Source organism: Mobula hypostoma, chromosome 8 (assembly GCF_963921235.1).
Source record: "Mobula hypostoma chromosome 8, sMobHyp1.1, whole genome shotgun sequence".
Taxonomy (NCBI): domain Eukaryota; kingdom Metazoa; phylum Chordata; class Chondrichthyes; order Myliobatiformes; family Myliobatidae; genus Mobula; species Mobula hypostoma.
In genome coordinates, this window is record NC_086104.1 from 90,436,570 (window position 1) to 90,459,542 (window position 22,973).

General features: G+C 44.2%; 1 protein-coding gene across 5 annotated transcripts in view; it reads right to left on the bottom strand.

Moving 5' to 3' along the window:
* Positions 1-22,973, bottom strand: part of sash1a (SAM and SH3 domain containing 1a) — a 140,150-nt gene that overhangs the window by 98,633 nt on the left and 18,544 nt on the right. The window contains exon 1 of one of the 5 annotated variants that reach the window (XM_063056320.1): positions 12,267-12,492. The exons of 2 other annotated variants lie outside the window; for them this stretch is intronic. Coding sequence is in view for 2 of the 3 variants with exons in the window: in XM_063056319.1 (XP_062912389.1) it covers positions 492-590 (99 nt within the window). In the remaining variant the exon portion in view is untranslated. Of the gene's footprint in view, positions 1-491; positions 2,185-7,717; positions 7,770-12,266; positions 12,493-22,973 lie in introns of those variants that run through there. 2 more of the 5 variants (XM_063056317.1, XM_063056319.1) reach the window with 2 other exon arrangements.

Genomic DNA, 22,973 nt, shown 5'->3' on the forward strand with positions numbered 1-22,973 from the left:
CATCGAGGTAGCAAAAAGAAGACAGGGTGCAGCGTATTAGACAGCGATAACAAACTTGATTCTGATCCTAGCGTTCAGGGTGCAGGATGTATCAGGTACCTAGCGTGCTCAAACTTTGCACTTCAGCGCCTAGAGATTATTGACGATGCTTAACTGAACTGTGTTAACAGTTCACTAGTTATCTCATCACCACTTGAACTGATGGGAGCCACACTATCCCATATTAGAGTGAGCTGAAAACTGACCTCTGGAAAGCGATAGAATTTCACCCTTTCTCAAAAAAAACTGGAGTGATTAACGATGGGAAATGACAAGTGAGATGGGAAACGGCGTGGAGGTGGATTCTGGAGATTACCTTGGAGAATTTCTAGTTTCCTGACTCAATTTCCTTTGATTTGTTTATCCTCCTACAGAAGTCTCTGCACAACCGAAGCTTCCTAGATGGCAAGTCGCCCCCCACCCCACCCCACCCCTCCCCCAGCACAACTCACCAACATTCCCATTACGTCGCTCCAGAGCGTGCAGAAGGCTTCGGGCAAGTCGGCCGAGGGGGACCGGGGCTCGCAGACAGCAGCCGTGTCTTCCTCCATGGCCCGCCGATCGCCAGCAGCTTGCGGCCGAGGTTCCCGTGGGGCGCAGTTAGTTTGACCAGATCACGCCCCTCCGAAGCTGCTTGCCATTCCTCGCTCAAAGCCAGCTGGTTTCCCCCCCCCCAAGGGTGCTGGGAGTGTGCAGATGCTGGAGGGGACCGAGGGTGGGTAGGCCGTATTCCACGGCTTTAGAGACCACGCCGCCCTTCCTGCAGCCTCTGTGTTGCCGTGGGGCGCCGGCCCGAACGCCTGTCACTTCTGCCGCAAGCCTTCTCCCAAAGTTTGTTCAGCACTTGGCCAGATGTCTGGCAGAGTCCAATCCAGGCGAAAACAAAAGGAGAGGGGTGGGACCGATAAATTTTCGCCGACCTGTGACCGAAGATGAGCTCAAACCCGGTAGGGTTCTGCTTGGCTGGGTGGATCCACCAACAACTTTACTTCCAAGAACGCTGTTTGGCTGAAGCGCGGGTTAGGAGAGGTGGCCGGCCGTGCTTACAGATCCATGGACAACCCCGGCTGCAAGTCGGAATGAGCTCCTCCGCCCCTCCGACATCGGCGCCCGCCTACAAAAGCCCCTCTGATGTCAGACGCAGATGAAGAACAATCGGAGTGTGTGCAAAGCGCCGGATCTGTTTGGCCGGCTATTAATGGGGCTCATTTACTCGCGGCAACAACATCCCCAACAAAATTGTTGCTACCCAGAGCCCGACCGGGCGCCCCGAGCTGGGAGACCCGGACGCACAGCAGGAAGATCACGGGCGCAACTCATCCGTTTAATCCCCTCTGCAGATTTTGGAAATGACGATCCGGGGAAGGCGAAGGAATCCACTAAATTAGACAGAGAACCTGTTTCTTCTGGCAGAAGCAGGAGACGCAGATTTGAGATAACTGGCACAAAGAAACCAGGAGGGAGGTGACGAGATTTCCCCATTTGGTAGCAAGTTGCGATCTGGAATGTGCCAACAAAGTTTACATGTTGACTTTCAAAAGCGAAATCGAACATTATTGAAAAGTAAACAAAAATGCGAACAACACAAAGTGCTGGAGGGTCAGGCAGCGTGGGGGGAGGGGATGGACAGTCGACGTTTTGGGTCGAGACACTTCATCTGGATTGGGCATTATCCCCACGGACACTGCCTGACCTGCTGAGTTCCTCCTACCCTTTCTTTGTGCGTTGCTCCAGATTCCACCACCTGCGGTCGAAAAATGCAATGCTATGGGACAAAAACTTTGCACCGGCATGATCGGTGTCCGCGGAAGTGTCGTTCTCACACATTTCACTTTACCGTTAAAACTGATGCCGACGAATAAGTAATATAGTTAAATCATCAAAGTTCAAAGTAAATTTAATATTATGCATTTGCCACTATTTGGAGGGTACGACCCAGATCTGGGCCGTACCCTCCAAATATCCGGACCTGCCTCTTGGTTTTTTGCACTACCTTACTTTCCCATTTCTATTTTCTATTTATGATTTATAATTTAAATGTTTAATATTTACTATCGATTTATAATCCAGGGAGCGCGAAGCACGGAATCAATTATCGCTGTGATGATTGTACGTTCTGGTATCAATTGTTTGGCGACAGTAAAGTATAAAGTATATGCTACCCCGAGATTCATTTTCTTGAGGGCATTCACAGTAGAACTGACAAGTAAAATAGAATCAATGAAAAACTACAAAGACTGACAACTATTGTGCAAAAGACAACAGACTGTATATAGACAGAGAAGGCTGTGGAATCCGTTCAGAGTTGTGGTGAGTGAAGTTATCCCCACTGGTTCAGGAGCCTGATGGTTGAAGAGTAATAACTGTTCCTTTATCAATTTGCTCCTGTGGAAGTTAATCACTCACTAAATAACCTTTCAATATGCATTATCTTCAATTTCGTTAAATATCCCGCCACTATCACAACTTAAGTAATCAAAAGTGGAAAGTGACACTACTTTCCCCCAAATGCCCCTATTCTTCCTTATATATTGTAGTTTTAAATTTATTCCCTATAATTTATTCAGAATCAAGTCACTTTTTATTGTCATTTCGACCATAACTGCTGGTACAGTACACAGGAAAAACGAGCCAATGTTTTTCAGGACCATGGTGCTACATGAACAATAGCCTGGACATAGGGTGCAAGTTGAATCATGAGTTAAAATTGGCATGTCGCAAAGGTAATGCTATGGTTGTTATGGGGGATTTTAACATGCAGGTTGACTGGTACTGGACCCCAAGAAAGGGAGTTTGTGGAGTGCCTCCGAGATGGATTCTTAGAGCAGTTTGTGCTGGAACCTACCAGGGAGAAGGCAATTCTGGATTTAGTGTTGTGTAATGAACCGGATTTGATAAGGGAACTTGAGGTAAAGGAGCCATTAGGAGGTACTGACCATAATATGATAAATTTTAATCTACAATTTGAGAGAGAGAGAAGGGAAAATCGGAAGTGTCAGTATTGCAGTTGATCAAAGGGGACTATGGAGCCATGAGGGAGGAGCTGGCCAAAGTTGACTGGAAAGATTCTCTAGCAGGGATGACAGTGGAACAACAATGGCAGGTATTTCTGGGAATTATACAGAAGGTGCAGGATCAGTTCATTCCAAAGAGGAAGAAAGATTCTAAGGGGAGTAAGGGGCGACCGTGGCTGACAAGGGAAGTCAAGGACGGTATAAAAACAAAAGAGAAGAAGTATAACATAGCAAAGATGAGCAGGAAGCCAGAGGATTGGGAAACTTTTAAAGAGCAACAGAGGATAACTAAAAAGGCAATATGGGGAGAAAAGATGAGATACGAAGGCAAGCTAGCCAGGAATATAAAGGAGGATAGTAAAAGCTTCTTTAGGTATGAGAAGAGGAAAAAATTAGTTAAGACCAAAGTTGGGCCCTTGAAGACAGAAACAGGTGAATTTATTATGGGGAACAAGGAAATGGTAGACAAGTTGAACAAGTACTTTGGATCTGTCTTCACTAGGGAAAACAAACAATCTCCCAGATGTGATAGTGGCCAGAGGACCCAGGGTAATGGAAGAACTGAAGGAGATTCACATTAGGCAGAAAATGGTGTTGGATAGACTGATGGGACTGAAGGCTGATAAATCCCCAGGGCCTGACGGTTTGCACCCCAGGGTACTTAAGGAGGTGGCTCTAGAAATCATGGACGCATTAGGAATTATTTTCCAATGTTCTATAGATTCAGGATCAGTTTCTGAGGACTGGAGGGTAGCTAATGTTATCCCACTTTTTAAGAAAGGAGGGAGACAGAAAACAGGCAATTATGGACAATAGACAATAGGGGCAGGAGTAGGCCATTTGGCCCTTTGAGCCAGCACCACCATTCACTGTGATCATGGCTGATCATCCACAATCAGTATCCAGTTCCTGCCTTATCCCCATAACCTTTGATTCGGCTATCTTTAAGTGCTCTATCCATCTCTTTCTTGAAAGCATCCAGAGACTTGGCCTCCACAGCCTTCTGCGGCAGAGCATTCCACATATCCACCATTCTCTGGGTGAAAAAGTTTTTCCTCAACTCTGTTCTAAATGGCCTACCGTTCTTAAACTGTGGCCTCCGGTTTTGGACTCACCCATCAGCGGGAACATGCTTCCAGCCTCCAGTGTGTCCAATCCCTTAATAATCTTATATGTTTCAATAAGATCCCCTCTCAGCCTTCTAAATTCCAGAGTATACAAGCCCAGTCGCTCCAATCTTTCAACATATGACTGTCCCTCCATCCCGGGAATTAACCTTGTGAACCTATGCTGCACTCCCTCAACAGCAAGAATGTCCTTCCTCAAATTTGGAAACCAAAATTGCACACAGTACTCCAGGTGTGGTCTCACCAGGGCCCTGTACAGCTGCAGAAGGACCTCTTTGCTCTTATACTCAACTCCCCTTGTTATGAAGGCCAGCATGCCATTAGCTTTTTTCACTGCCTGCTGTACTTGCACACTTGCTTTCAGTGACTGATGTACAAGAACACCTAGATCTCGTTGTGCTTCCCCTTTTCCTAACTTGACTCCATTTAGATAATAATCTGCCTTCCCGTTCTTACCACCAAAGTGGATAACCTCACATTTATCCACACTAAACTGCATCTGCCATGCATCCGCCCACTCACCCAGCCTGTCCAAGTCACCTTGCATTCTCATAACATCCTCCTCACATTTCACACTACCACCCAACTTTGTGTCATCGGCAAATTTGCTAATGTTACTTTTAATTCCCTCATCTAAATCATTAATATATATTGTAAACAGCTGTGGTCCCAGCACTGAACCCTGTGGTACCCCACTGGTCACTGCCTGCCATTCCAAAGGGGACCCGTTAATCGCTACTCTTTGTTTTCTGTCAGCCAGCCAATTTTCAATCCATGTCAGTACTCTGCCCCCAATACCATGTGCCCTAATTTTGCCCACTAATCTCCTATGTGGGACTTTATCAAAGGCTTTCTGAAAGTCCAGGTACACTACATCCACTGGCTCTCCCTTGTCCATTTTCATAGTTACATCGTCAAAAAATTCCAGGAGATTAGCCAAGCACGATTTCCCCTTTGTAATTCCATGCTGACTCGGACCAATCCTGTTACTGCTATCCAGATGTGTCGTAATTTCATCTTTTATAATTGACTCCAGCATCTTTCCCACCACCGACATCAGGCTAACTGGTCTATAATTCCCTGTTTTCTCTCTTCCTCCCTTCTTGAAGAGAGGGACAACATTAGCCACCCTCCAATCCACAGGAACTGATCCTGAATCTATAGAACATGGGAAAATGATTACCAATGCATCCACGATTTCTAAAGCCACCTCCAACAGCCTATCCAACACCATTTCCTGCCTAATGTAAATTTCCTTCAATTATAGACCAGTTCACCTGACATCAGTGGTGGGGAAGATGCTGGAGTCAATTATAAAAAAATGAAATAGCAGAATATTTGGATAGCAGTAACAGGATCGGTCCGAGTCAACATGGATTTATGAAGGGGAAATCGTGCTTGAATAATCTTCTGGAATTTTTTGAGGATGTAACTATGAAAATGGACAAGGGAGAGCCAGTGGATGTAGTGTACCTGGACTTTCAGAAAGCCTTTGGCAAGGTCCCACATAAGAGATTAGTGGGCAAAATTAGAGCACATGGTATTGGGGGTAAGGTACTGACATGGATAAAAAATTGGTTGGCAGACAGGAAACAAAGAGTAGGGACTAACGGGTCCCTTTCAGACTGGCAGGCAGTTACTAGTGGGGTACCGCAAGGCTCGGTGCTGGGACCACAGCTTTTTACAATATACATTAATGATTTAGATGAAGGGATTAAAAGTAACATTAGCAAATTTGCAGATGACACAAAGCTGGGTGGCAGTGTGAAATGTGAGGAGGATGTTGAGATAATGCAGGATGACTTGGACAGGTTGGGTGAGTGGGCAGACGCAGTTTAATGTGGATAAATGTGAGGTCATCCACTTTGGTGGCAAGAACAGGAAGGGAGATTACTATCTTAATGTGTTAAGTTAGGAAATGGAGAGGTACAATGAGATCTGGGTGTCCTTGTTCATCAGTCACTGAAAGTAAGCATGCAGGTACAGCAGGCAGTGAAGAAAGCTAATGGTATGTTGGCCTTCATAACAAGGGGAGTTGAGTATAGGAGCAAAGAGGTTCTTCTGCAGCTGTACAGGGCCCTGGTGAGACCACACCTGGAATATTGTGTACAGTTTTGGTCTCCAAATTTGAGGAAGGACATTCTTGCTATTGAGGGAGTGCAGCAGAGGTTCATGAGGTTAATTCCTGGGATGGCGGGACTGTCATATATCGAAAGATTGGAGCGACTGGGCTTGTATACACTGGAATTTAGAAGGCTGAGAGGGGATCTGATTGAAACATATAAGATTATTAAGGGATTGGACACGCTAGAGGCGGGAAACATGTTCCCGATGTTGGGGGAGTCCAGAACCAGAGGCCACAATTTGAGAATAAGGGGTAGGCCATTTAAAATGGAGTTGAGGAAAAACTTTTTCACCCAGAGAGTTGTGGATCTGAGGAATGCTCTGCCTCAGATGGCAGTGGAGGCCAATTCTCCGGATGCTTTCAAGAAAGAGTTAAATAGAGCTCTTAACGACGGTGGAGTCAAGGGATATGGGGAGAAGGCAGAACGGGGTACTGATTGTGGATGATCAGCCATGATCACAGTGAATGGCGGTGCTGGCTCGCAGGGCCGAATGGCCTACTCCTGCACCTAGTGACTATTGTCTATTAATACAAAAACTGCGCTGAACTACGTAAAACAACACAAAACTACACTAGACTACAGACCTACCCAGGACTGCATAAAGTGCACAAAACAGTGTAGGCATTACAATAAATAATAAACAAGACAATAGGCACAGTAGAGGGCGGTAGGTTGGTGTCAGTCCAGGCTCTGGGTGTTGAGGAGTCTGATGGCTTGGGGGAAGAAACTGTTACATAGTCTGGTTGTGAGAGCCTGAATACTTCGGTGCCTTTTGCCAGATGGCAGGAGGGAGAAGAATTTGTATGAGGGGTGTGTGGGGGTCCTTCATAATGCTGTGTGCTTTATGGATGCAACGTGATCTTCATCATTGAAAAGGGATTGTACCAATCTCACCATTTTGTTTGAATGTAACTTGTATGTTTACACACCTGTAAACCTCCTACTTAATACCAAAATAAAGTGGTAGAAAAACCTGAACAAAGGTCATTAAAATCCTTCTGTACTGTGACTGGATTTAAAGGAATAGGCACCAAACAAGAACAAGCTATGACATTTTTTATACAAGTATGCTTTTTTTAAAAATAAAGTCAGCACATTTAAAATATCAAAAGGCAGCTTCTTGAAAAGACATGCCCACATAATGGTGCACCTGTCTGTACAGTAACGCTCACCCTAATTGTCTCACTCTCAAAGTGAATAAACAGGCAGGGCCACTTCAAGGTTAAACTCCAACAGCACCTGAAGTTAACCCAACAAGAAACTAAAAACAAATCCAAAGTATGTTTGAAGAACATATGGCAAGTATAAAGTAGAACATGAAAAGTAAACTTATGGAGTTTACCAAACAGTGCTTTGAAGATTTACAGCCAGTCGAACTGACAGGTTTTCAGCTCACTGCAGGCAGACTTACCATATGAAGCATTTGACACGGGTAGAATGTGGTGTCAGCCCTCCTCTGAGTGGCAAAAAATAGTGCGTGCACCTGCAATCCCTTCTGGCCTGGGTTAGAGGTCCATTTCATGCAATTCCAGATAGGTCACTGAAGGGGGGCTCATTCCCAGCAGTAGAAACAAATCCAGAACGATTCACAATCAAAACACTCTCAAAATAACTCCCGTCCTTCCCAGTTTCCTGATATGTGTGTTTTCTTCCACCTGACAAGTTGTGCTTCTGGGTGCTATCTCGCGTTTCCCTTTCCAGAACACCCTTCCTTTTCTGGGGCCAAATGTCACTTCCACCCCAGCCCCTTGTGATGCCAGCGGGAGCCGTCGCTATCAACAACCCGCAGCTGAAAGGTGACACCGCGATGGCAAGAAGCTCACCTCCCAACCCTGCAGCAAAAGGCGGCTCCACACCTACCATACAAAAGAAACTCTGTTCGAGCCCACAGCTTCTTTCAGTCTCTCTCTCTCTGTCCTTACAATACCACTCAAAGTCAGTACAAGCTTATAACAGCTCCATTATTTGATCTTGTATGATTATGTAACACTGCCAGCTCAGAAATACACTATTCAGCCCCGTTGTATATGTGCAACCCAAGACACCTCACTTTCCTTTCTTGATCAAATTCTATCATCTACAACTACTTATGTCACATCTTAAACCTACTTATAGGCATCCGTTAGTCTCATGAGACCATGGATTTGCGCCTTGGAAAGTTTCCAGGGCGCAGGCCTGGGCAAGGTTGCATGGAAGACCAGCAGTTGCCCATGCTGCAAGTCTCCCTTCTCCACGCCACCGATGTTGTCCAAGAGAAGGGCATTAGGACCCATACAGCTTGGCACCAGTGTCATCGCAGAGCAATGTGTGGTTAAGTGCCTTGTTCAAGGACACACACACTACCTCAGCCAAGGCTCGAACTAGCGACCTTCAGATCACTAGACGAACACCTTAACCACTTGGCCACACGCCAACACTCAAACCACTATAAGTAGTTATATACTTAAAAGTGTGCATATAAGTTGAATATATTGCAAGTTTTCTATTTATGCAGCAAAGCACCTCAAGACACCTCTCTGGAGAGATAACAAATATATTGAATAGAGGCACATACAGACATATTAGGGCAGTGGGTATATTTAAAGCAGAGGTTGATGGGCTCTTGATTAGTAAGGGCATCAAAGTTCATATGGAGAATGCAGAGAATGGGGCTGAGAGGCTTAATAAATCAGGCACGAGATGTGGCGGAACAGACTTGATGGGCCGAGTGGCGTAATTCTGCTCCTATGCCTTATGGTTAATGAAGCAACATCACAAAAGAGCTCGAGAGGCAGAATGGTTTGGAAGGAAATTCCACTGCTCTGGACCTTAGCAGCTGAGGATACAGCTGTCAATGGAGGAACGATTAAAATCAGGGACAATGAAGAGACCAGAAATAGTAATTCGCCTCCCTCTTATACTTAACCAGTTACCCAATATATCTTTTCCAATTAGATTAACCACTTCATGTATCAGCATATTTCACTTTTTGCCCACCAACTTGGTCCTGTAAGATGTTCTGAGAGTAATGCTATTGGTTGGTGCTTGAGATTAAAATGTTGGTGTTCTATATTGCACACTTGGTCTACAATGCAGTGGGTATAAAGCAGAGGAGCAAAAAATGAGGGCTTTAGAAAAACACTTTAACCCTCAAACTGCCATTCACCCAACTATCAATCAAATGCTCCTTTAAATCTAGTTCCATACATGTGCCTTTCTCTGTATGTTCAGCTGCCACTGAAAACTTACTAAGGAGTCAGCTGTGACTCAGTGGCAACTCTCTTGCATCTGAGTTAAAGGGTTGCATGTTCAAGATCAGCTGTGGGGATGTGAACAGTCATGATCATCCCTCTGTGTAGCACTGAGTCAATGCTGCACCGCTTGATATGACGTCCTATCCAATGAGATATTAAATCTGAACTCTCTCGTCCTCCCAGGTTGTTGTAAACAATGCCTCAGCATTACCTTGAACAAAATGGCATCTTATCTCATATTTCTCCCACAAACCAAACACACAGTTACTTACAGCACCATACAACTGTCTGCTGCTTCCTACATTATTGTATTGAATTGAATTGACTTTTTTTACTTACATCCTTCACATGCATGAGTAAAAATCTTTACATTACGTCTCCATCTGAATGTGTAATGTGCAATTACAGTAATTTATAATAAATAGAACAGTGTAATATAGAGTGCACTCAAGTCAGCGTGAGTTCATCAGTCTGATGGCCTGGTGGAAGAGGCTGTCCCAGAGCCTGTTGGTCCTGGCTTTTATGCTGCGGTACCCCTTCCCGGATGGTAGCAGCTGGAATAGATTGTGGTTGGGATGGCTTGGTCCTATGATGATCCTATGGGCCCATTTTACACACCTATCCTTGTAAATGTCCTGAACCATGGGAAGTTCACAACTACAGATGCGCTGGGCTGTCCGCACCACTCTCTGCAGAGTCCTGCGATTAAGGGAGGTTCAGTTCCCATACCAGGCAGTGATGCAGCCAGTCAGGATGCTCTCAATTGTGCCCCTGCAGAAAGTTCTTCCGATCTGGGGGCCCATACCAAACTTCCTCAACTGTTGAGGTGAAAGAGGCACTGTTGTGTCTTTTTCATCTCAAAGCTGGTGTGCACAAACCATGTGAAGTCCTCACTGATGTGGATGCTGAGGAACTTGAGGCTGTTTACCCTTTCAACCCCAGATCCATTGATGTCAATAAGGGTTAGCCTGTCTCCATTCCTCCTGTAACCCACAACCAGCTCCTTTGTTTTTGTGACATTGAGGGAGAAGTTGTTTTCTTGACACCACTGTCAAAGAGATGACTTCATCCCTCGTTATTGTTTGAGATTAGATTAGATTATGAGGACACTCAATCCTCCTTTATTGTCGTTTAGAAATGCATGCATTAAGAAATGATACAATGTTCCTCCAGAGTGATATCACAAAAAAAACAAGAAAAACCAAAGACTAACACTGACAAGACCACATAATTATAACATATAGTTACAACAGTGCAAAGCAATACCATAATTTGATAAAGAGCAGGCTATGGGAATGGTAAAAAAAAGTCTTAAAGTTCCGAATAACTCCCAATAGTCCCCGATAGCAGGCGGCAGAAGGGAGAAACTCTCTCTACCATAAACCTCCAGGCACCGACAACTGTCGATGCATTGGAAGCACCCGACTGCAGCGGACTCTGAGTCCGTCTGAAAACTTCGAGCCTCCAACCAGCCCTCCGACACAGCCTCTCCGAGCACCATCTCTGCCAAGCACTTCGACCCCGTCCCGGCCGCCGAGCAACAAGCAAAGTCGAAGATTCAGGGCCTTCCCCTCCGGAGATTCTGGATCCCACAGTAACAGCGGCAGCGAAAAAGGCACTTCAGAAGTTTCTCCAGATGTTCCTCCGTTCTCTCACGTCTGTCTCCATCAGATCAGGATTGTGCATGGCACCCTACTTGACAGATTACAGATATCATTCACCGGAGTGGCCGCCATCTTCTCCTCCTTCAATTAGGCCAAATCAATGTAGTGTCGTCAGCAAATTGAATTAGCAGATTAGAGCTGTGGGTGAGGACACAGTCATGGGTATACAGGGAGTAAAGGAGGGGACTTAGTACACAGCCTTGAGGGGCTCCTGTATTGAGGGTCAGAGCGTTGGAGGAGAGGGAGCCCACTCTTACAACCTGCTGGCGATCTGACAGGAAGTCCAGGATCCAGTTGCACAAGGCAGCACTGACTACATTAATTTATTGGTTGTCACTGTTCCTGAGTACCCTGAGGTCATGATACTATACGCAGTAGTCATTTTATTAGATACAGGAGTGGAACTTATGTTGCTGTAGCCCATCAACGTGCTGTGCGTTCAGAGATGCTCTTCTGCACACCCCTGTGCAACACGGGGTTACTTGAGTTAATGTCGCCTTCCTGTCAGCTTGAAGCAGTCTGGCCATTCTCCTCTGACCTCTCTCATTAACTAGGCATTTTTGCCCATAAAAATGCCACACATTGGATTTTGTTTTGTTTTTTGCACTGTTCTCTGTAAACTCTAGGGACTGTTGTGTGTAAAAATCCCAGACGATCAGCAGTTTCTGAGATACTCAAACCACCCCGTCTGGCACCAACAATCATTCCATGGTCAAAGTCACTTAGATCACATTTCTTCCCCATTCTGATGTTTGTTCAGAACAACAATTGAACCTCTTGACCATGTTTACATGCCTTTATGCATTGTCTGATTAGATTTGCATTAATGAGCAGGTGTACAGGTATACCTAATAAAATAGCCACAAAGTGTATATTATTGCAAGCTCTATTTCTCCTCCTCCACATCCGTTTCAGCTCCCTACTGCCCCCAAGATCTGATGAGAATCGCCTAATAAGTTTCCCAACTCTTCATTAACCGATGTTGTTAGAATTCCTCCCATAGGTTCAGCAGAGAAAATTTGGCATGTGGCTCTTTGGTACATTGCAGGGTTCGGATACTCACCAAACCAATCAGGTCCCAGGTCACCTTGTGGGAGGGTCCTTACCATACAGACTGCACTGGCACAGGGCAGCAGCTTCGCACCAGAAAGCGTACTGTGTGTGGAAGGGCGAGTGATAAATGCTAGCTTTGCCGGCAACATCCATATCCTGAGAATGAATGTCTGCCCCATCACTGACTGCTGGTTCGGATCATTTCAGCTGCCCAGGTTGACAGTAATCATACCCATCCTCCACAGGCTTCAAGAAAATCGTTTCTGACAAATCACAGAAGACAGTGACATGGTAACGGGTTGTTTCAACTCCAATAAAGATCTTGTGTGGCAGCATTGTAACATTAAAAAGTACAAGACTCGAACTTTGCACTTAATCTGAGCACAAATTAATTGAAATCACTGATAGGATATCTGGCATAAGCATGTTATGCACTTCAGTATAGTTTCCAAATTTATATCCAGTGCTAAACCTTCCATCTGAGGTAAGAATAACCCCTATCTGATGAACAAGTGTCAGTCAGAGAGTCTTACACCAACTATTGTATTTATCTATATTGACAACATTTATCTGCATTTTTTCAATTTTCTTCTATGCCTTGCTGGTTCAGGCACTTGCTGAAAAGTATGCATGTGTGTGTGCTAGATAAGGTGTGCATTCTTCAATATTTTATCTCATTTCTCAGGAGCAGCTTCTGTTGCCGTGGATGACATTTTACCAGAATTTCGTCACAGAAGTAAAGGAGACCTTCTCGCTTCACAGCTCTGCCACAGGAGGAGAACAAAGTGCCAAATTTATTAGTTGCCTGGTTCAGGTAGCCTGCAGACAGCAACCAACATTGCAAAAGCATTATCATCTCTTCTGTGCTTCATTGAGAAGGTCACTGTCTGCCTTGGTCTTAGCTGCCTGTTTGAGCACCCTGGTAAATTTTGCTCTAGATTCCAGCATGTACAGTCTGCGTCTCCAAAGCGACAATGACATTTGACGACAACCCTCAACCTTTACAGGTGAGGTTCCTTTCAAGCACCCAGCATAGACCTCTGCCACACTGGTCAGGGTCAAACCGGACCCCCTGTCTTTGGAAGAGCTCCTGAGACACTGAAGATAGCCAGGTCTGAGTCCCACTCCACAGATGTTCCTGGCTGACACAGAGTGAATTCCAGAGTACTGCACCGTTGGTAGAATTGTCCTTTGGATCAGAGGTTAAACTGAAGCTCCATCTGCCCTCTGGATGGATATAAAAAGATTCCATGACATAATTTAAAGAAGAACAGGACATTCTCCCAATAGTTCTGGCGAATTATTATCATTCAACAGTAATAAGAGCCTGTGACATGCAAGACTGAAGACAAGGAGGCATTGATTCAAGAGGGCAGGCTGTTGGTGCATGGCTTGTGTTACAGGATTCCACTACTGAGACCCTCTTCTGTTCCTGGAGAGGGAGGGGTGTACCCTGAAAACTCAGACACCAATTTCTTCAAATTAGCAAGCCATTTTATCAGACAGCTATGAATACTGCCAGTTGAATTGTGAGATTCTGTTCAAATTTCCAGCATAATTGTTCCTTTATTTTAGTGTAAGAACAATTTAAATAACAAAAGCCTTCAATTTAAATATAAAATTTCAAATATTCAAAAATAATTACAAAATTGTAACTTCAAAAAGCACACAAAAGATTAAGCAGTTTCAAGCCTGTTGAACCAACGTGAAGCTTTTGATTCTTTTCAGACAGAATTCATGGTTCCTACTTTAAATTCTATTAAATATCATTCACATCAAAGATGGAGACAAATCAGTATCTTGGAGGGAGATTGAAAATCTGGATGAATTGTGCCACAACAACAACTTCTCACACAATGTCAGCAAAACCAAAGAGATGATTATTGACTCCAGGAGGAAGAAACCGAAAGTCCATGAGCCAGTCCTCATTGGGGGATCAATGGCCGAGAGGGTCAGTAACTTGGCATCATCATTTCCGAGGATCAGTTCTGGGACCGGCATGAAAGCGCCATTACAAAGGAGGCACGGCAGCACCTCTACTCTCTTACAAGTTTGTGCAGACTCAGCATGTCACCTAAACTTTGACAAACCTCTGCAGGTCCACAGTGGCGGGTATCCTGACTGGTTGCATCATGGCCTGGTAGAGAATTACCAACGCCCAAGAATGGAACAGCCTCCAAAATGTGGTGGATACAGCCCAGTCCATCACAGGCAAAGCCTTCCCTTCCACTGAGCACATCTAAAAAAGCTGTCACAAGAAAGCAGCATCCATCATCAAGGACCTCCACCATCCAGGCCGTGCTCTGTTCTTCCTGCTACCATCGGACACAAGCCTGACGTCCCAAGTTACCAGGTTCAGGAACATTTATTACCTTTTAACCGTCAGGCCCCTGAACTGGCGTGGATAACTACACTCATCTCAACCCTGAACTGATTCCACAACATCCAGACTCACTTTCACGGACTCTACAACTCATTCTCGGTATTTTTTTTCCCTTTTCTTTTGTATTTGCACAGTTTGTCTTGTTTTGCATGTGGGTTGTTTGGCAGTCTTTGTGTGTAGTTTGTCATGGATTCTATTGTATTCTTTTGTTCTACTGTGAATGTCTGCAAGAAAATGTATCTCAAGGTAGAATGTGGTGATATATACGTACTTTGATAATAAATTTACTTGGAACTTTTAAACTTGGAAATGTTTGAACTTTCATGAGAGGGCAGATACTCAGTAACTTCCTCTGTGGCAGCTTTCTGTCTCAGGGAGGATATTGGTTGTTGATTTTTTCTCTGAGATAGATACTCTCATAGACAACTGAAGAATAACATGAAATTTCTGCATTAACTCAATCAAGAGATACTCTTGTATTTGCATACAACTTCCCCAGGAGATAGTCCTATATCTGGGTGATATCACTCCCAGGAGATATTACCAAATGTACAATTCTTTCTCCCATAAAAAAAAGTCTCAGTCACACAGTTCCTTTGAAGAAGTTAATCCCACACGGCATATCCCAGGAAATACTGACAAAACTACACATTCATACTTCCTGGAGACACTGTCATTTTCACACACCCACACTTTCCATAAAATACTGTCACACTTGCACACTTACTTTCCCAGGAGATACTGTCATTTTAATACACTCATACTTGTACAAGATGCTGCCAAATATACACAGTTACATTTCCATAAGGCATGGTCACATTTACACACTTACCACACTTACATTTCCGTAAGACACTGACCCATTTGCAAACTCGTTCCCAGGGCAGATGGTCACATTTAGACACTCATTCCCGAGGGATGGTCATATTTCCACAATGATGTTCCCAGGAGAGATGGTCACATTTCCATACTCATGTCTCCAGGAGGCACAGGCACTTTTACACATTCACACTTCCTGAAGACAATGTTACATTTACACATTCACTCCCCCATGAGACTATTACAGTTACACATTATAATCTTGTCAAATAACATTCATCAATTTCAACTGATAGGTCTTTTGCTGTGGGATAGAATGAGAAGGCAGCCAAAGAACATACATGGTGCTTTATAAATATATTTTTTAAAAAAACAGTTGTCTCACAGGGCAACAAACTCAAAGTGCAATTTTTGTTGAGTGAGGATTTTTCAGCATGTAAGGTGATTGGTGAGTTGAAATTGTGGGTATTTCCATCTTTCTTTAATCCTCAAAGGTAGGAACTTCAGATTGTTGACAGTGAGGCTGACAGTGGGATAAATCCCTCAGGACAATTAGTTACAAGCACAAGGAATTCTGCTGATGCTGGAAATCCAGAGCAACACACATAAAATACTGGAGGAACCCAGCGAAGGAATCAGCCCAAAACGTGGACTGTTTATTCCCCTCCATAGATGCTGCCTGACCTGCTGAGTTCCTCTAGGATAATCAGTTATTCACTTTAATTTAGAGTACTACGATAGCCCAGTGGTAACCATGGCAGGGGAACTTGACTTTGTGGTGTGATCCACCTGTTCTACGTGGGAAATCAGGTACACATTTTGCATCCCTGGCAAGCACATGTGTAGGGGAGCGTCTAGCCACAGCTCCTGACTGAACACCTCGAGCCACTGCAGATGGAACTATTCACAATGAGAACATTGTAGATATTAAGCTGGCCAGCCAGGTAATGGGTGACCAGCAAGAGGAACAGGGGGTCCAGTGGGTGGTTAAGGAGCCCCTGGTGGCTCCGCTCCTTTTAAAGAGACGCACTCGGCTGAGCGGTTGGCCTCTCAGTGGAAAGCAAGTGGCTGCACATGTGGTTCTGTTGCATGTGGAGGTGGGCGGGGGGGGGCGGGGAGGAAAGTGCTAGCCATAGGGATTCGCCTGCAAGGGCAGCAGAAAGGCATCCCTGTGGCAAATAGGATTCCTGGGTGTTACGTATCTCCCTCGTGCCAGAGTCAACGATGGAATGGAGCAGATGTATGGGAGGGTAAATAGCTCGAGGGAGGTGGTCTACGTTGGAACATAGAACAGTACAGCACAGGAACAGATCCTTTGGCCCATGATGTCTGCACTAAACACAATCACAAATTAAACTCTCTCTCTCTATTCTGCCTGTACATGATAATTATCTCTCCATTCCTGCAAAATCAGATATCTATCTCACTGCCTCTTAAATGCTACCATTGTACCTGCTTCCCTGGCATTCCATTCCAACCAGTGAACTAACTTGCCCCACAGACCACCTGTAAACTTTCCCCTCTGCTCACCCAGACTCTCTCCTTCTAGCATGTTCTCTTCTCCCTCTCCCCACCTTCTTATTCTGGCATTTGCCCCCCCACTTTCCAGTCCTGATGAAGGATCTCAGTCTGAAACATCAAACGTTAATCATTTCCGTAGGTACTGCCTGATCTGCCGAGTTCCTTCAGCATTTTGTTTTGCTTTCCTTTACTAGTAATCATTTCAACCCCGGGTTAAAAAAGATTCCGTCTGTCTATCCAAGCTGATAGAAGACAGAGGGTGATGGTGGAGGCTTGCCACATGGATGGGTGTCGAGATACTTACTGTCTGTCATTTACATTATTATTTCAGTATGAATATTGGAGGTATGATTATTGAATTTGCAGAAAACACAAAATATGTGGTATTGTTGATGGTGAGGAAAATAATCTTACCAGATACTGATCAGTTGGTATCGTGGACAAGATAATAGCAGAGGGAATCCAATCCTAATACGGGCAGGTTGTTGGGAAAACTAACAAGAATTACAAATGGCAGAGCTCTAGAGAGCCTGGGGGAACTTGGACATGGTAATAGACAAGATGGTGTAGAAAGCAGAGAGGTGTTATGATGAGAGGAGGCAGGAGAACAGGGTTGAGAGGGATAATAAATCAGCCATGATGGAATGTCAGAGCAGGTTCGACAGGCTGAGTAGCCTAACTGTTATGCAACTTTATAAGGTATTGGCTTGGTGAACTGGGTGCTGCTTTTGGTCATCACCTTAGCGAAAGAATGTGATTGCTCTGGAGAAGATGAGATTCAGACGGATGTTGCCTGGGATGAGGTGGAGAGACTGGAGAGGCTGTGTTTTTTTTTTGAGTAGTGGAGGTTAATGGGAAACTCAACTGAGGATAAAATTATGAGGAGTATAGAGGCAGGGTAAATAGCAGGAAGCATTTTCCCCCATATCAAAGTGCTAAGAACAAGAAGACATAGTTTGAGGGAAAGATGAAGAGGTTTAGAGGATATCTGAGGAAGATTTTTTTTTCATCCAGAGGGTGGTTGCAGTCTCGAGCACATTGCCTGAGAAGGTCATGATGTGAATAATGTCACGACATATAAACACAATCCAGACGAATATTTGAATTGCCAAGGCATAGAAGACTTTGACCTAGAGCTGAAAGAGAGCCATAGTTGGGAGCTTAACATCAAAGGTTATACTTTGTATTGAAAGGACAGGCAGGAAGGTATAGGCAGTGGTGTGGCTCTGTTGAAACAAAATTACATCTTTAGAAAGAAGTGACATAGGGTCAGAGAATGTTGAATCTTTGTGGGTGGAGTTAAGAAACTGCAAGGGTAAAAAAAAATTATGGGAATCATACATAGGCCTCCAAATAGTACCAAGATGAGGGGTTAAGATTGCAAAAGGAGCTGGAAAAGGCATAAGATCATAAGACCATAAGACATAGGGGGCAGAATTAGGCCGTTCAACCCATCTAGTCTGTCTGCTATTCCAACATGGCTGATCCTGGATCCCACTCAACCCCATGCCTTCTCACCGTATCCTTTGATGCCCTGACCAATCAGGAAATGATCAACTTCCGCCTTAAGTATACCCACGGACTTGGTCTCCACCGTAGCCTGTGGCAGAGTATTCCACAGATTTTACTACTCTCTGGCTAAAAAAAACCTCCTTATCTCCGTCTTAAAGGGTCAGTCCCCAGTCTAGTTCTGAATACTCCCACCATAGGAAACATCCTCTCCACATCCACCCTATCTAGTCCTTTGAACACTCAGTAGGTTTCAATGAGATACCCCACACTCCCCCCCCCCGCATTCTTCTAAATTCCAGTGAGTATAGGCCCAAAGCTGCCAGACACTCCAATCTATTAACCCCTTTATTCCTAGAATTATTATTGTGAACCTCCTCTGGACTCTCTCCAATGACAGCACATCCTTTCTGAGACATGGGGCCCAAAATTTTTGACAATACTCAAGTGCGGCCTGACTAGTGTCTTATAAAGGCTCAGCATTATCTCCTTGCTTTTATATTCTATTCCCCTTGAAATAAATGCTAACATTGCATTTCTCTTCTTTACCACAGGCTCAACCTGTAAATTAACCTTCTGGGAGTCTTACACGAGGACTCCTAAGTCCCTCTGCACCTCTGATGTTTGAACCTTCTCCCCATTTAGGTAATAGTCCGCACTATTGTTCCTTTTACCAAAACTCATTATCGTACAATTCCCAACACAGGATTCCATCTGCCACTTTTTCGCCCATTCTTCCAATCTGTCTAAGTCCTGCTGCAATTGTATTGCATCCTCAGTATTACCTACCCCTCCACCTATCTTCGTATCATCTGCAAACTTTGCCACAAAGCCATCAATTCCATTATCCAAATCGCTGACAAACAATGTGAAAAGTAGCGATCCCAATACTGACCCCTGAGGAACACCACTAGTCACTGGCAGCCAACCAGAAAAGGCCCCTTTTATTCCCACTCACTGTCTCCTGGCTGTCAGCCATTCTGCTATCCATGCCAGTATCTTTCCTGGATTTTATCTTGTTAAGCAGCTATGTGTGGCACCTTATCAAACACCTTCTGAAAATCCAAGTAAATGACATCCACTGCTTCTCCTTTGTCCACCGTGCTTGTTACTTCCTCGAAGAACCCTAACAAATTTGTCAGGCAGGAATTCCCTTTACAGAAACCATACTGACTTTGACTTATTTTATCATTAGTCTCCAAGTATCTCAAAACCTCATCTGTAATAATAGACTCCAGCACTTTCCCAACCACTGAGCTAGGCTAACTGGCCTATAATTTCCTTTCTATTACCTTCCTCCCTTCTTAAAGAGTGGAGTGACATTTGCAATCTTCCAGTCCTCAGGGACCATGCCAGAATCAAGTCATTCTTGAAAGATCATAACCAATGCATCCGTTATCTCTTCAGCAACCTCTCTTAGGACTCTAGGATATAGTCCATCTGGTCCAAATGACTTATCCACCTTAAGACCTTTCAGCTTGCCTAGCACTTTCTTCTTTGTAAAAACAATTGCACTCACTGCTGCTCCCTGACACTCACAGACCTCTGGCACACTGTCAGTATCTTCCACAGTGAAGACTGTTGCAAAGTACTTACTAAGTTCATCTGCCACTGCTTTGTCCCCCATTACTACCCCACCAGTACCATTTTCCAGTGGTCCAATAACAACTCTCACCTCCCTTTTATTCTTTATATAACTGAAAAAACTTTCGGTAACCTGCTTAATATTATTTAATAGTTGCCCTCATATCTTTTTTAGTTGCTTTTTGTTCGGTTTTAAAAGCTTCCCAATCATCCAACTTCTTACTCACTTTTGCTACCTTATATGCCCCTTCCTTGGCCTTTATGCAGTCCTTAACTTTCCTTGTCAGCCACAGTTGCCTACCCCTGTCATTTGAGAACAACTTTTTCTGTGGGACATACCTATCTTGCGCCTTGTGAATGATTCCCGGAAACTTCAGCCATCTCTGCTCTGCTATCATCCTCGATATTATAAACACAAAATATTCTGCAGCTGCTGGGGTCAAAGCAAAGCAACACTCACAACAAGCTGGAGGAACTCAGCAGGTCGGGCAGCATCCGTGGAAACGATCAGTCAATGTTTCAGGCCGGAACCCTTTGTCAGGACTGAAGAGTTCCGGCCCGAAACGTTGACTGATCATTTCCACGGATGCTGATCCTCGATATTATCCCCCTCCAATCCACCTGGGCAAGCTCCAAGCCCCATGCCTCTGTAATTCCCTTTATTCTATTGTGATACTGATACATGTGAGTTATACTTCTTCCTTTCAAATTGCAGCATGAATTCAATCGTATTATGATCGCTCCCCTCCTAAGGGTTTCCTTACATTAACCTCCCTAATAAGATCTGGGTTATTACATAACACCCAGTCTAAAATAGCCTTTCCCTGAGTAGGCTCAAGCACAAGCTGCTCTAAAAAGCCATCTCATAGGCATTCAAGAAACTCCCTCTCTTGCAATCCAATACCAACCTGATTTTCTCCATCCCTTTGCATATTGAAGTCCCGCATTACAATTCTGTAATTACCCTTATTACATTCAGATTTCTGGATAATTGGGACCTCTTTTGGAGAAGTTGGGACCTGTACAAAAGGGACAGGTTGCACTTCAATCCAAGGGGGACCAATATTCTTGCGGACAGGTTTACTAGAGCTGTTGGGACTGGGTTTAACTAATATGGCAGGGGATGGGAACCAGGATGATAGAGCTAAGGATGAGCCAGCAGATTTAAAAGTAGATGATGGGTGCATTATGAATGTAAAGAAGGACAAGCCAATGACTGAGTACAAATGTAGATAGAACAAAGAGTTAAATTGTACCACAGAGGTAAAATTCAAAAGGGCGAAGAATGCGGGACTAAAGGTGTTGTATTTCAATGCGCGTGGCATTCAGAATAAGGGGGACAAACTCGTGGCACAATTAGAGATCAGTTGGTATGGTATTGTGCGCATCACTGAGTCGTGACTGAAAGAAGGCCATAATTGGGAGCTTAACACCAAAGGATATACTTTGTATTGAAAGGACAGGCAGGAAGTCACGGGTAGTGGTGTGGTTCTGCTGGTAAGAGATGAAATCACATCTTTAGAAAGAGGTGACATAGGGTCAGAGAATGTTGAATCCTTGTTGGTGGAGTTAAGGAATTGCAAGGGTAAAAAAACAACTAGTAGCCAAAATGTGGGATTAAGATTGCAAAGGGAGCTGGAAAAGGCATGTAATAAGGGTAATGACACAATTATAATGGGGGACTTCAATATGCAGGGGGATTGGGAAAATCAGGTTGGTGTTGGATGGCAAGTGAGGGAATCATTGAATGCCTATGAGATGGCTTTTTTTAAAGCAGCTTGTGCTTGACCCTACTTGGGGAAAGGCTATCTTAGATTGGGTGTTGAGTAATAACCCAGATCTTCTTAGGGAGCTGGACATAGAGGAACCCTTAGGAGGCAGTGATCATAATATGATTGAATTCATACTACAATTTGAGAGGGAGAAGTATAACTAGCCAATAATATAAGGCAGGATATCACAAGCTTTTTCAGTTATATAAAGAGTAAAAGGGAGGTGAGAGTCGATATTGGACTACAGGAAAATGATGCTGCTGAGGTAGTGATGGGAGCAAAGAAATGGCAGATGAACATGATGTACCAGCCATGATGGAATGGTGGAGCAGACTCAATGGGCTGAATGGCCTAATTCTGCTCCTACGTTCTTATGGTCTTATGTGTATAGAGCTGGTAAATGGGGTTGCTGTCCGCTTTCATTAATCGTCACTGTTGATGATAGATATTGACATGTGGAATGAAAGGGTCTGCTTTTGTGCTACTCGAGTCCTTAACTGTATGCAAAACTCTACCTCCCATAACACACTGTCACATTTAAACATTCACTCTCCCATGACACTGTCACATTTGCCTCCTTGGCAGAAAGTCATTCACACATTCTCTGGCCCATGAAGCACTGTCACGTTCACACCTTCTCTTTTCCTGGCGACCCTGACAGATTCACACATTCTCTCCTCCAACAGACCATCACATTTACACATTGTATACATTGTCTCCTCCACAGCATAGTATCACGTCTATGTCATTGTTTCCAGAAGAAATAACCACATTAATCTTCTTTTCCCCCATTGAATAATGATACATTTTTACAGAAATCTTGTCACATTGCCCCTTGGATTTAATGTCACATTTACATGTTATCTCTCACACAAGATACTTGCTGATTTGCATACTTTCTCCTGGGATAGGTGCTCACATTTATGTATTACCTCTCCAAGGAGACAATGTCAGATTTCAGCATTCTTCCCACCCCACCCCCTCCCTGTAACTACGGTCCCTTTGAGAGCCCTCTCTCAGGAGGGGCTGACACATAGGCATATTATCAATTAGAGTTACTGTCACACAGGCCAGCTATCTTCACAATTGTACGTTACCTCACTTCAGAGAGAATGTCACATTTGCAACC